Source organism: Hyperolius riggenbachi, unplaced genomic scaffold (genome assembly GCF_040937935.1).
Source record: "Hyperolius riggenbachi isolate aHypRig1 unplaced genomic scaffold, aHypRig1.pri scaffold_117, whole genome shotgun sequence".
Taxonomy (NCBI): Eukaryota; Metazoa; Chordata; class Amphibia; order Anura; family Hyperoliidae; genus Hyperolius; species Hyperolius riggenbachi.
The window spans coordinates 43545-58612 of NW_027152342.1; the positions used below are offsets into that span (position 1 = coordinate 43545).

A 15068-nucleotide genomic window follows, 5' to 3' on the forward strand; every position below is an offset into this window, starting at 1 on the left:
CCAGTATCTCCCTCTGTGCATATGTACAGTGGTGTGAAAAACGATTTGCCCCCTTCCTGATGTCTTATTCTTTTGCATGTTTGTCACACTTAAATGTTTCTGCTCATCAAAAACCGTTAACTATTAGCCAAAGATAACATAATTGAACACAAAATGCAGTTTTAAATGATGGTTTTTATTATTTAGTGAGAGAAAAACCTCAAAACCTACATGGCCCTGTGTGAAAAATAAATTGCCCCCTGAACCTAATAACTGGTTGGGCCACCCTTAGCAGCAATAACTGCAATCAAGCGTTTACGATAACTTGCAACGAGTCTTTTACAGCGCTCTGGAGGAATTTTGGCCCACTCATCTTTGCAGAATTGTTGTAATTCAGCTTTATTTGAGGGTTTTCTAGCATGAACCACCTTTTTAAGGTCATGCCACAACATCTCAATAGGATTCAGGTCAGGACTTTGACTAGGCCACTCCAAAGTCTTCATTTTGTTTTTCTTCAGCCATTCAGAGGTGGATTTGCTGGTGTGTTTTGGGTCATTGTTCTGCTGCAGCACCCAAGATCGTTTCAGCTTGAGTTGACGAACAGATGGCCGGACATTCTCCTTCAGGTATTTTTTGGTAGACAGTAGAATTCATGGTTCCATCTATCACAGCAAGCCTTCCAGGTCCTGAAGCAGCAAAACAACCCCAGACCATCACACTACCACCACCATATTTTACTGTTGGTATGATGTTCTTTTGCTGAAATGCTGTGTTACTTCTACGCCAGATGTAACGGGACATGCACCTTCCAAAAAGTTCAACTTTTGTCTCGTCGGTCCACAAGATATTTTCCCAAACGTCTTGGCAATCATTGAGATGTTTTTTTTAGCAAAATTGAGACGAGCCTTAATGTTCTTTTTGCTTAAAAGTGGTTTGTGCCTTGGATATCTGCCATGCAGACCATTTTTGCCCAGTCTCTTTCTTATGGTGGAGTCGTGAACACTGACCTTAATTGAGGCAAGTGAGGCCTGCAGTTCTTTAGATGTTGTCCTGGGGTCTTTTGTGGCCTCTCGGATGAGTTTTCTCTGCGCTCTTGGGGTAATTTTGGTCGGCCGGCCACTCCTGGGAAGGTTAATCGTTGTTCCATGTTTTTGCCATTTGTGGATAATGGCTCTCACTGTGGTTCACTGGAGTCCCAAAGCTTTAGAATGGCTTTATAACCTTTACCAGACTGATAGATCTCAATTACAGTACTTTTGTTCTCATTTGTTCCTGAATTTCTTTGGATCTTGGCATGATGTCTAGCTTTTGAGGTGCTTTTGGTCTACTTCTCTGTGTCAGATAGCTCCTATTTAAGTGATTACTAGATTGAAACAGATGTGGCAGTAATCAGGCCTGGGGGTGACTACAGAAATTGAACTCAGGTGTGATAAACCACAGTTAAGTTATTATTTAACAAGAGGGGCAATCACTTTTTCACACAGGGCCATGTAGATTTGGAGTTTTTTTCTCACTAAATAATAAAAACCATCATTTAAAACTGCATTTTGTGTTCAATTATGTTATCTTTGACTAATAGTTAACACTTTTTGATAAGCAGAAACATTTAAGTGTGACAAACATGAAAAAGAATAAGAAATCAGGAAGGGGGCAAATAGTTTTTCACACCACTGTATATTTATAAAAAAATAACAATCTTTTAGCTTATTGCATTGCACTGCTACTGCCAATAGAGCGCGCCCTAGCGGCTGCTGCTCTGCTCTGGTGCTTTGAGTCCGCAAGGAGAAAAGCGCAATATAAATGTTATTTATCTTGTCTTGTCTCACTGCTGGTAGAATATCAGCAATACTGCTGATATTCTACTAAGGCCTTTACCTCCTCCAACACTGATCCTACAGCTAGATAGTCCTAAATATAGTCCCTACTGTAAACCCTGTGTCTAAGGGCCCATTCACACTGCAATTAAAAAATGCTGCATTTTCCAGAACGCAAAAGAAAAAAAAAACACTAAATCTATGTTAATAATAGGATGCGATACACTGTCAATCGGAAAATGGGAACACACTGCACATGGACTGGGCAGCATTTTCCTGCAACCGTATAGTGATCATGCCACAAATTGGACTCTATGGAAGCCTATAGGTATGGGTGGTGTATGTTCCCTCCAGGGTAAAATGCTAACTCACCTGGCCAGTAGATTTGGTTTCACCACTGCTGACAACCACCATTCAGTCCAAAGCAGATCAGAGCCCATCATATGCATGCAAGCAACCCAATGGATTGAAAAAAAAAAAAAAAAAAAACACAATCGGAATCCTGTTTTAACAGAGAAAATTCACATTGGTTCACAGTGGACCAATTAGAATCTTCCCTGTTGCTAGGTAGGATCCCCATTTTACAATCCAACAAGGAGCCCTATGCTTTTTCCAGGCTCCAATCAACTTTGAGATGAGGGGCTGATGGCGGCTGATAGTAGCCAACTGGTGGCAACCCATATGAAGTGGATGCAAAATGGAAGGTGAGTGAAGGACACAGTGCAAATGCGCTTACTGCTCTGTTTTGGCATCTGCTGCATCGCAGTGTGAATTAGGCCCAACACTACCTGTCCCTTCCTAATGTAAAATTAGGATTCAGCTATTGCTAGCGCCATTGTAGACAACATTCTTATTGTGATCTATGGCAGCACCTAATTCACCAGGTGCCGCACTGTGCCCAAATTACACACTCACACAGTGCATTGTAATATTCTGAAATCTTTACAAACAAAATATAATATTCATATTAACATGCACTTACACAAGTAGGAACACATGAAATATTACTAATATATTTGTATTTATTACTAGCTGATGACCTGGTGTTGCCCAGGTAATTATTTGGCTGTTGGCCCCACCCACTTTTTTCTAACCTTGACACACAGTCACTCAATGGCCGAGTTTGTGAGCTTTTGCATCAATAATTTAAATTTTCCCATTAAAATGAAACAAATCTGATTTGCAGTTTGTAGCACATCCCCCTATTGTGAATTTAAACCGCTGTCACCCATTGACCGACTGTAGCAGGTTTGAGGCCTCTGCTATTAACAGTGTAAAAATGAAAGCAATTAAAATAATACCCTTGAAAATCAATAGATGAGTTTTGATTGGCTGTTTAAGTCTCCACCCACTTTACTGAATATTAATTCCAGTCAACCAGTGACCAACTGTGTCACTTTTGAGAACTCTGCGATTCACAGTGTAAGAATGGCTGCAGTCTACATTTTCCCATTTAAACTAAACATCTGAAATGTAATTGCCTGTTTTATGCTCTGCCCACTTTCCCTGAATGTGTAACCTTGGGCACCAAGTGACTGACAGTGCCAAGTTTGGGAAATCTGGCTTTATTACTGAGAGAATGGCTTTTACATTTTTTCCATTGACATGAACACACACCAAACACCTACACACACACACACACACGCACGCACGCACGCACGCACGCACGCACGCACGCACGCACACACACACACACACACACACACACACACACACACACACACACACATGTCCAATTTTATGTATGTAAATTTTGTAAATCTCCACTTACCAGTTTTGAAATGATAGAAATTCTGCGTAGCATGAGTCCCAGAGCCGATCCAGTCATAAGGCATCTCATTGATGTTCTCAGGGGGATCTTCATCATCTGATGGCTCTGAGCAGTCATTGCTGAAGGGTAACTTGTCTGATCTCCATGTCACTGGATCTGAACAGGCATGGTCCCTCGGACAATCACTGCTGGAGAGTAACTGGTCTGACCGCCATGTCACTGGCTCTGGACAGTCACTGCTGAAGGATAACTTGTCCAACCTCCATGTCATTGGGCTCTCACACCTGGGCAGGGTTTCTCCTTTCTCCTCACTGTGCCATGTCCTATAAGTGTCTTTCATAACCACTGTGTAAAAAATAAAAACATTTTTTTCATTTTTGTATATTTTATATCATATGACGTGGGAAACTGAACTAATTGTAAATATATTTTATTTAAATAAATCATTAACAGCCATGGAGCACAGATATATCCATGTTTTCCCAGTCAGGTCTTCCATATGGGCGAACTGGACAACTGCCCAGGCCTCAGTGCTGGCTGAGTGGCTGCCTACCAATAGATAGTGTTCCACTGAGGCCCCTGCAGAGTAGTAGCAGAAGCAGAGCGCACTCTCCACTCACTTGTCCAGCCAGTGTGCCGCTACTTCAGGTTGTGTGCTTTGTATTTATTCTCGTGGGCACTTCTTCTCTATGACCCCGTGGCATGTGCATACTCAGGTAGTGTGCCGCCAGGTCACGAAGATGTGGCGCCCACAAGAAGAAAGATGAAGGACTCAGCCTGGAGGAGGAGCACGCCGGCTAGACAAGTGAGTGTGAATATTCTGCAGGGATACTGGGGGGAGCACTATCTATTGGCGGGTGACCTGGTGGGCCCATCAGCTGGCACTGTGTCTCAGGGGGACAACAACAAATTTGGAGGAAGGAGTAGAAAGAAAACATAAAGCCGCCTAATGCAGCTAAGGGGGGGGGGGGAGCTTGTGCTGCATTCATTCTATACTGTGTACCAACACTTCTGTGAACCAGGACACAGCATGCAAGGTACTTTGTAACGGTTGAGGGCTGTAACTCAGACGTCTAAATTATTAGGTGATCTGCAGTATCACCAATAATGCAGACGCTATACCTGATTATGTGGTGATCTGCAGAATCACCAATAATACAAGTATAGCAGGCACGGATATAGTGTGAGATGTGCTTGGTGCAACCATAACTTTAATAGTTTTGCGAGACCTTACCAGAGGAGCTGGTAAGGTACTGTCTGTACCTTAACTGTAAAGTTTGACCAGACCTTTCCAGAGGAGCTGGAAAGGTACTAACAGTGAAGGTACAGAAACAGAATAACTAGTCCTTACCAGGGGAGCTAGCAAGGGACTAGTAATATATAGAGAATAGAACTCAGGCCTTTCCAGAGGAGCTGGAAAGGTATACAAACAATGACAATATGAGAGGTATGAACAGTCCTTGCCAGAGGGGCTGGCAAGGTATCAGAAAAGAAGGTGACTAGTAAAGATTTGTCCAGACCTTTCCAGAGGAGCTGGAAAGGTACTAACTGTCACTAACAGAAAACTAGACTACACCTCACCAGAGGAGCTGATGGGCACTATACACCTCACCAGTGGCAAGGGCCACTGGTGAGTAGAGAGGTCATACAAGCAAGGTTCGGCAACAGAGAGATAGTATCAGTACAGAATCGTAAGGCAGAAGCGTAATCAGTAATCAGGCAGAGTTCAGCAACTAGTCAGATAGGCAGAAGTACAGAAACGTAAAGCAAAAGCGAGGTCAGAGTATAGCCAGATTCATACACAGGTAATCAATACAATATAATGACAATAGTCCTAGTCTTGTGTGAAATCCCTGGTTTCCTCCCAGATCAAAGCACACCGGATACTAGTCTAAGGTCTGAGCTGAGTGCTAACACAAAATATTCACAACAGCAGACAGTGAATGAATGAAGACTGGAGGCTTATGAAGCGGAGGCACGCTTCCAGCCACTCCCACCTTGGAATCCACCAATCCGAGCGGCGAGAGTCATCAGTGACGTCAGCCGACCAGCAGGTCAGCTGACACGCCTTCTGCCCGCATAAAGATCCTGTCTCCGCGCGCGCCCGCGAGAGACAGAAACCCCGTGAGCTGGAGACAAGACCGTTCCCGGCGTACTAGACGCTGAAGGAACGGAAGACCCTTGAGAGCCAGGGAGGAAGGCGGCTGCAGACACCTCCAACGTGTCAGCAGCCGCCAAGCCATCACTTGTTACAGTACCCCTCCCTCCAGACGTGGACTCCGGACACGAACCACCAGGCCTATCAGGATGCGACCTATGAAATTCCTCCCTGAGTTCCTCCGCATGCATGCGAGAGGCTGGCACCCATGATCTTTCCTCTGCACCATACCCCCGCCAATGGACCAAGTACTGTACAGAATTGCGCACCAGCCTGGAATCCAGGATCTGCTCTATTTCGTATTCTGGTTCCCCATTAACTACCACGGGGGGGGGGGGGGGAGTGGGGTCCACATACACAGCAGGCTTCAGGAGGGAGACATGAAACGTTCTACCACCCCTGAAGCTGGGTGGTAGCGACACAACATAGGTAACATTGTTGACCTTCCGAGAAACAGGGTATGGTCCTATAAATTTAGGACCCAACTTGGCAGAAGGCTGCCTCAAGGTCAGATGTGGAGTGGAAACCCACACCAAATCGCCTTGTGCGAATTCCCACTCCACTGAGCGTCTTTTATCCGCCTGTTTCTTCTGAGTGGCAAAAGCTCTCTTTAGATTCTCCTTAACCATTCCCCAAATCTCTTTCAAGGCCCCTTGCCACTGTTCTAAGGCCAGGAATGGTGACGACACCACTGGTAGTGGCGAGAACTTCGGTGATCTCCCCGTAACAATCTGAAAGGGGGAGAAACCTGAAGAGGCACATTTCAAGTTGTTATGGGCAAATTCTGCATAGGGCAAGAATTTGGCCCACTCTGTCTGGGTCTCAGCCACATAGCATCTAAGGAACTGCTCCAAAGACTGGTTGACCCTTTCGTTTTGGCTGTTAGTCTGTGGGTGGTAACCGGAGGAAAATGATAACTTCATTCCCAGATGATGACAAAACGCTTTCCAAAAGCGAGAAATGAACTGGACTCCCCTATCTGACACCACACTTTCTGGAATCCCATGCAGTCTGAAAATGTGATTTATGAAGAGTTCTGCCAGCTCCTGGGCAGTGGGGAGACCGTTCAAGGGAATGAAGTGGGCCATCTTACTAAACCTATCGACTACCACCCAAATGACCGTTTTACCATCAGAACTAGGTAATTTGCCTACAAAATCCATGGACACATGGGTACATAGTTGTTCAGGCACCGGAAGTGACTGTAAGGTACCCACAGGAGCCCGCCTGGATGCCTTACTTCTGGCACAGACGGAGAAACTCCCCATGAATTCTCTACAATCAGAGACTATCGAAGGCCACCAGACACATCGATTCGCCTGCTAAAATAGCAGGCGAACAGCAACAGCTTTGCCCATGCAAACTACTTAGCACCCTAGTTTGCACGTGCAAAGCCTTAACACGTGATAACTCAGTTATCACTGGTTAGTGAATCGAGCCCATTATGTTCCATTGTTTACACATTTTAGTATTAGCTGAATAGAATCTTATAATTCTAGTAAAGCAATGACACTCTTATCAATTAGCTTATAAGAGAAGTAGAGGAATGAGTGATAACGCTTCCAATAGCTTCTAAACCATGTTTTTCCCCGGTTAGTTTTGTGCAGTGCTAAATGCTTTAGATCATAGATGAAGTTTAAGTTTCATCCCACTTTTTTTTTTAAATAAGTAACATTAAATATTACAATTACGTTTTGTTTATTCTGTTCTTTGAAGCTCCACTTACCAGTTTCAGAATCACAGGAATGCTGAGTATTATGAGTCCCAGAGCCCGTGTAATCATCAAGAGTCACATAGATGTTGTCAGGGTGGTCTTCATCATCTGATAGCTCTGGATAGTCGGGTAGGGTTGTAATATTCTTTAGCTTGGTTTCTCCTTCCTTATCACTCGGAAATGTCTTACAACTGTCAGACATAACTGCCATATGAAGCAGAACAGCATTTATTTACTTTGTGCATTTATATTTTATGAAAGAAAATCATAATCATACTTGTAACACCTTTTTGTCTCCCTCCCTCCAGAAAATAAAAAAAATTCCCATAAATAAGTTAAGTTGTGTAAATTAAACTATAACACATAGTGAATAAGATTAGTGATGTGCATTACGAGTAGCTACGAGTTATCACAATTTAAATTAGACAGCACTGCCCTGTCACCTTAGCTGACTTGCTCCACATTTGTTCCATGTTGAATTCTACATCACCCCTATGCTTCCTTCATCCGGTTTGAAATAGGAAGCATAGGACTGATGTGGAACAAGTTAACTCCCCTTTGCCGCGGGCAGCATTGTCTAATTTAAATTTTGATTATGAGAAGCTACATACTCATAGTAGCTCGTAATACACATCACTGAAACAATATATAAATGTATGTGTTGGAGAGATGGTCATAAAGATATAATCTTGTATTATATCCATTGTAGAGAAAAAATGTATGATAGACAGCTTAAGACAGACAGTGTGCTAGCTTGTAATAGATAGAAGAGGGTAGTAGAACTGCAACGCCCAGCAATGACTGTGGCCTGGCCTGTATGCAGTGTGTCACCCACACAGACTGAGATATCCTATAGTATGCTCAATCACAAATACAGTTACAAGCTAAGCACTGCTTATGATGATAGACAGTGTGCTGTCTTGTAATAGATAGTAGAGGATAGTAGAACTGCAAGGCCCAGCAATGACTGTGGCCTGGTCTGTATGCTGCATCACACACACACACACACACACACACACACACACACACACACACACACACACACACACACACACACACACACACACACACACACGTGCTTTCAGCAATAAAGAACCGCCTAGCTAAATGTCCCTGTCTCTGCAACAATCTCTCCCTTCCTCTCAGCCAGAGACTGAGAACAACATGGCCGGCGCTGCTGTGTTTTTATAAGGGGGGCAGGGGTCTGGGAGGGCAGTGCAGCCTGATTGGCTGCCATGTGACTTCTGGCTGTAATGAAGGAGGTCAAAGTTTACCCCAATAACGAGGTATGGGGGCAGTTCGAACGAGCTCCGCCGCGGACGCGAACAGCTGATATCCGTCGGGAACTGTCCGCCAGCGAACCGCTTGGACCATCTCTATTTGAGAAGACAAAACCAGTATGAATTTTGTGTTATGAGCTACTGTAGTGTAGTGAAGGAGTAAAATGTATATAATCATTTTGACACCAAATATATGGCAAATATACCATTAAAAAAAATAAACATTAAAAAAAATATAAAATAAAAGGGAATCAGTAGCTGACAACACCTTTCTCACCAGAAATCTCAAATAGATCATCAGCGGGGTCTGTGTGGCTGGTATTGTGGTGAAACCCCTCCCACAGTGTTATGTCAGCACCTAGGTCATGACAGTTTGCTGTCAGCGAGCCTTGTTACATTGCATTGTGGGAAATAACGACTGTTTCAAATTGCCAAGCAACCAGTATCTCCCTCTGTGCATATGCATAGCTATAAAAAAAGAACAACCTTTTAGCTTATTGCATTGTTGGGGGAGGAAAGAGGTTGACAGTGCTAATAGAATATCAGCAATACCAGCAACACTGATCCTACAGCTAGATAGTCCTAAATATAGTCCCTACTGTAAACCCTGAGCCTAAGGGCCCATTCAAACTGCAATAAAAAAATGCTGCATTTTCCCAGAATGCACAAAAACAAAACACAAAATATATGTTATTAATAGGATGTGATTACACTGTTCGGAAAGGGGAACACACCGTACGTGGACTGGGCCACAAATGCAGAAACCTCACCTTCTGCATTTTTTTGCAAACGTATTGTGATCATGCCACAAATTGGACTCTATGGAAGCCTATAGGTATGGGTGGTGTCTGTTCCCTCCAGGGTAAAATGCTAACTCACCTGGCCGGTGGATTCGGTTCCACCACTGCTGACAACTGCCGTTCAGTCCAAAGCAGATCAGAGCCCAGCATATGCATGGGAACAACCCAATGGATTGCAAAAAAAAAAAAATGGGAATCCTGCTTCAACAGAGAAAATTCCCATTGATTCACAGTGGACCAATGAGAATCTTCCCTGTTGCTAGGTAGAATTCCTGTTGATGTTTTACAAACCAACAAGCAGCCCTATGCTTTTGCCAGGCTCCAATCAACTTTGCGATGAGGGGCTGATGGCGGCTGATAGTAGTCAACAGGGTGGCATCCCATATGAAGTGGATGCAAAATGAAAGGTAAGTGAAGGACACAGTGCAATGCGCTTACTGCTCTGCTTAGGCCCAACACTACCTGTCCCTTCCTAATGTAAAATTAGGATTCAGCTATTGCTAGCGCCATTGTAGACTAAATTCTTATTGCGGTTTATGGCAGCACCTACATCACCGGGTGCCGCACTGCACCCAAATTACACACTCACACAGTGCATTGTAATATTCTGAAGCTTTACAAACAAAATATAATATTCATTTTAACATGCACTTACACAAGTAGGAACACATGACATATTACTAATATATTTTTATTTATTACTAGCTGATGACCTGGTGTTGCTCAAGTAATTATTTGGCTGTTGGCCCCGCCCACTTTTTTCTAACCTGGACACACAGTCACTCAATGGCCGAGTTTGTGAGCTTTGGGGTCCTTGGCATCAATAATTTAAATTTCCCCATTGAAATGAAACAAATCGAATATTCAGTTTGTGGCTCTCCCTCCTTTTGTGAATTTGAACCCCCGTCACCCATTGACCGACTGTAGCAGGTTTGAGACCTCTGTCATTAACAGTGTGAAAATGAAAGCAATTTAAATATTCCCCTTGAAAATCAATAGATGAGTTTTGATTGGCTGTTTAATGCTCTACCCACTTTCCTGAATATGAATTCCAGTCAACCAGTGACCAACTGTGTTAAGTTTGAGAACTCTGCAATTCACAGGGTAAGAATGGCTGCAGTTTACATTTTCCCATTTAAACTGAACATCTGAAATGTAATTGCCTGTTTCGTGCTCTGTCCACTTTCCCTGAATGTGTAACCTTCGGCACCAAGTGACCGACTGTGCCAAGTTTGTGAAATCTGGCTTTATTACTGAGAGAATGGCAGCCTTTTACATTTTTTTCCATTGACATGAACACACACAGACACACACACACACACACATGTCCAATTTTATGTATGTAGATTTTGTAAATCTACACTTACCAGTTTTCAAATGATAGAAATCCTGCGTATCATGAGTCCCGGAGCCAATCCAGTCATCAGGCCTCTCATATATGTTCTCAGGGGGATCTTCATCGTCTGATGGCTCTGGGCAGTCACTGCTGAAGGGTAACTTGTCGTACCTCCATGTCATTGGGCTCTCACACCTGGGCAGGGCTTCTCCTTTCTCCTCACTGTGCCATGTCCTGTAAGTGTCTTTCATAACCACTGTGTGAAAAAAAAATATTTTTTTTTTATTTTTGTACATTTTATATCTTATGATGTGGGAAAATGAACTAATTGTAATTCTATTTTATTTAAATAAATCATTAACAGCCATGGAGCACAGATATATCCATGTTTTCCCAGTCAGGGCCAGTGGTTCCATAGGGGCAAACTGGACAATTGCCCAGGCCTCAGTGCTGGCTGAGGGGCCACCTACCAATAGAGATTGCTCCACTGAGGCCCCTGCAGAGTATTAGCAAAAGCAGAGCGCACTCTCTACTTACCTGTCTACTTCAGGTTGTGTGCTTTGTATTTATTCTCATGGGCACTTCTTCTCTATGACGCCGTGGCATGTGCATACTCAGGTAGTGTGCCGCCAGGTCACGGAGAAGTGGTGCCCACAAGAAGAAAGATGAAGGACACAGCCTGGAGGAGGAGCACGCCAGCTAGACAAGTGAGTGTGAATATTCTGCAGGGACCCTGGGGGGAAAGACAAAAACAAATTTGGAGGAAGGAGGAGAAAGAAAAAATGAAACCACCTAATGCAGCTAAGGGAGGGGGGCCTTTGCTGCATTCAGGGGTGGGGCGGGAAGTGCTGATCAGAGGGGCCCCATACAATTTTTGCCCAAGGCTCTCTTGTTGCTAGAACTGGCCATGTGCCCAGTAGAGATACATTTAAGGATTTGCTGATGTGTTATATTTATTTCTGACAATCAGGCCACAATTATGTAAATATTTTTCTTGAGTTTCCTCACAGGAGAAGCGTTTGCACTCAGTCATTGTGACACCTTTTCAAACACTGGTATTGTTTAAAAGAAAATATATATGGCAATGACAACCTTCATATGCCTCATAGCTTAGGTTCCTTTACATTAAGTTTAATATTACTGCTATTACCTACTTTTAAGTATATTATCACGTGTTGGGTGTTGAAAAGTAATTCTGTAGATGAAATGAAAAAGCTGACCCTTCATAAATAACATAGTAGCAAAAAAGTTTCTGTACCGTGTATTCTATACAGTGTACCAACACTTCTGTGAACCAGGACACAACATGGAAGTTGTAAAAGTACTTATTCTTAAAGGACAACTGTAGAAAGGGGTATGTGGAGGCTGCCATATTAATTTTCTTTTAAGCAATACTAGTTGCCTGGCTGTCCTGCTGATTGACTGCCTCTAAAAAATGTAGTCATAGACCAAGAACAGGCATGCAGCAGATCAGGTGTTTCTGACATTATTGTCAGATCTGACAAGATTAGCTGCATGCTTGTTTCTGGTGTAATTCAAACACCACTGCAGCCAAATAGATCAGCTTGGCTGCCATGCAATTAGTATTGTTTAAAAGGAAATAAATATGGCAGCCTCCACATATCTCTCGCTACACTTGTCCTTTAAGGGTACACTTCAAAATTATGAAAGTGTTAGACATTAACAGAAGATTGAATTCTGGAATGGGATTTATGACACCTGGGATTTATGACATGATTATGATTTTCGGAAACCTGCTGGATTTCATGTATGCTTGCATGGACTCACTGGCTCCAGCCTGCTGGTCATCTGACATCTAACTGCTAAACAATAACCAGCACAAACTGTTATCTACTTACTATTTACCTGCATCAGTGTTTTACTTCAGCTAACATCTGGAAATATGCCTGAGAAAGGGGACTAGATCCCAAAAAGTTTGCATAATTCAACTTCATCAGTTAGCTATGTTTGTTGTTTGTTTTTTCCTACATAAATAACATATAATTATAACAATATAAATAAACATTTAAACTGGTATATTTAAAATGGTATAAAATTACTTAATTTTAACTGATAAGGTTACCTGTTTCAGTACACATTTTCAGATTGTTTTGTATTTATATTGTCAGATTCTCATGTAATTAACTAATTGCTGAGCAGACAAAGTAGAGAAAGTTCTCTGCTTACCTTTTGGATACAGCACACATTGGGCTTGATTCACAAAATCATGCTAAGTGTTAGCCAGTGAAAAGCCACTTAGCACATGCAAAGTGGCTTTTCACGCGCTAATATGTGCGCAAGAGTTTGTGTGCGCAAAATCAGCCGCTTTGCGTGCAAAGTAACGTGATAAGCATACTTTGCACGCAATATGGCTGATTTGCATGCGAACTGAACGTTTGGTGCAGCACTGTTTCATTGTTTACACATTTTAGTATTAGCTGAATAGAATCTTATAATTGTAGTAAGGCAATGACACTCTTATCAATTAGCGTATAAGAGAAGTAAAGGAGTGACTGATAACTCTTCCAAACCATTTATTTTTTTCCTATAAATTTTTTTGTGCTGTGCTAAATTCTTCAGTGTTCCCCAACCCTGTCCTCAAGGCCCACCAACAGTGCATGCTTTGTAGAAATCCACAGAGGTAGTTAATCAGCTCTGTGGAGACACTAATTACCCCACCTGTGATTGTGTGTGGTTTCCTGCAAAACATGTACTGTTGGTGGGTCTTGAGGACAGGGTTGGGGAACTCTGCTTTAGATCATAGATGCAGATTGAGTTTCATCCCACTTTTAAAAAAAAATAGTAACATTAAATATTACAATTACATTTTGTTTATTCTGTTCTTTGAAGCTCCACTTACCAGTTTCAGAATCGCAGGAATGCTGAGTATTATGAGTCCCAGAGCCCGTGTAATCATCAAGAGTCACATAGATGTTGTTAGGGTGGTCTTCATCATCTGATAGCTCTGGACAGTTGGGTAGGGTGGTAATATTCTTCAGCTTGGTTTCTCCTTCCTTCTCACTCTGAAATGTCTTGCAACTGTCAGACGTAACTGCCATACGAAGCAGAACAGCATTTATTTACTTTGTGCATTTATATTTTATGAAAGAAAATCGTAATTATATTTGTAACACCTTTCTGACTCCCTCCCTCCAGAAAATAAAAACATTTCCCATAAATAAGTTAAGTTGTGTAAATTAAACCATAACACATAGTGAATAAGATTAGTGATGTGCATTACGAGTAGCTACGAGTAATCCAAATTTACATTAGACAGCACTGCCCCATCACCTTGGCCAATTTGCTGCACTTTTGTTCCATGTTGAATTCTACGTCACCCCTATGCTTCCTTCATCCGGTTTGAAATAGGAAGCATAGGACTGATGTGGAACATGTTAACCCCCCTTTGCCGCGGGCAGCATTGTCTAATTTACATTTTGATTATGAGCAGCTACATACTCATAGTAGCTCATACACATCACTGAAAACAATATATCCATGTATGTGTTAGAGAGATGGTCATAAAGATATAATCTTGTATTATATCCATTGCAGAGAAAAAATTATTGGTTGAGTTAACATTTTTCTTACAGAAGATATTTTCTGCCTCCAACAAGCAAACAAATACTCAACGTAATTTAAGTTTAACTGTACTGTTATCAGCTATTTTTAATTAGAGGGTGTTGCTGAAAAGTTATTTTTGGGATTAGATGACAACAAATGAAGTTAAATCAAATTAATTATAGCCTTCGTAAGTTGTTCTTTTTTAGTTGCTTTTACCTTTGACCCATTTAAAGGGACTCCGAGCAGTGCAGAAACTATGGAAAGATGGATATCATTTTAAAGCTCTCTTTCTCCTCTTTCCAATGATAGGTAAACCGCCACCCTACGCCTTTTAGTTTTCGCTATTTTTGCGATTGAAATTGCCGCAGCCGCAATTTCAATCGCGAAAATAAAGAAAACTAAAAGGCGTAGAGCAACGATTTAGGTGTCGCCAGAAAGAAGAGAAAGAGAGCTTTAAAATGATATCCATCTTTCCATAGTTACATTGTATTACACAGGGTGACTTTTTCTGCTGAATAGAGCTGCTGACACTGGGGAAAGTGTCGTCCTGTGTAATACAAGTAACTATGGAAAGATGGATATCATTTTAAAGCTCTCTTTCTCCTCTTTCTGGCGACACCTAAATCGTCACTCTACGCCTTTTAGTTTTCTT

General features: G+C 42.2%; 1 protein-coding gene across 1 annotated transcript in view; it reads right to left on the reverse strand.

Annotated features, from left to right (window-relative positions):
* LOC137543611 (uncharacterized) overlaps positions 1–15068 on the reverse strand; it is a 28622-nt gene that overhangs the window by 2186 nt on the left and 11368 nt on the right. The window contains exons 5-8 of the mRNA XM_068264725.1: positions 13713–13904; positions 10884–11108; positions 7449–7640; positions 3565–3909 (exon numbers count right to left, since the gene is read on the reverse strand). Coding sequence (XP_068120826.1) covers positions 3565–3909; positions 7449–7640; positions 10884–11108; positions 13713–13904 — 954 coding nt within the window. The remainder of the gene's footprint in view (positions 1–3564; positions 3910–7448; positions 7641–10883; positions 11109–13712; positions 13905–15068) is intronic.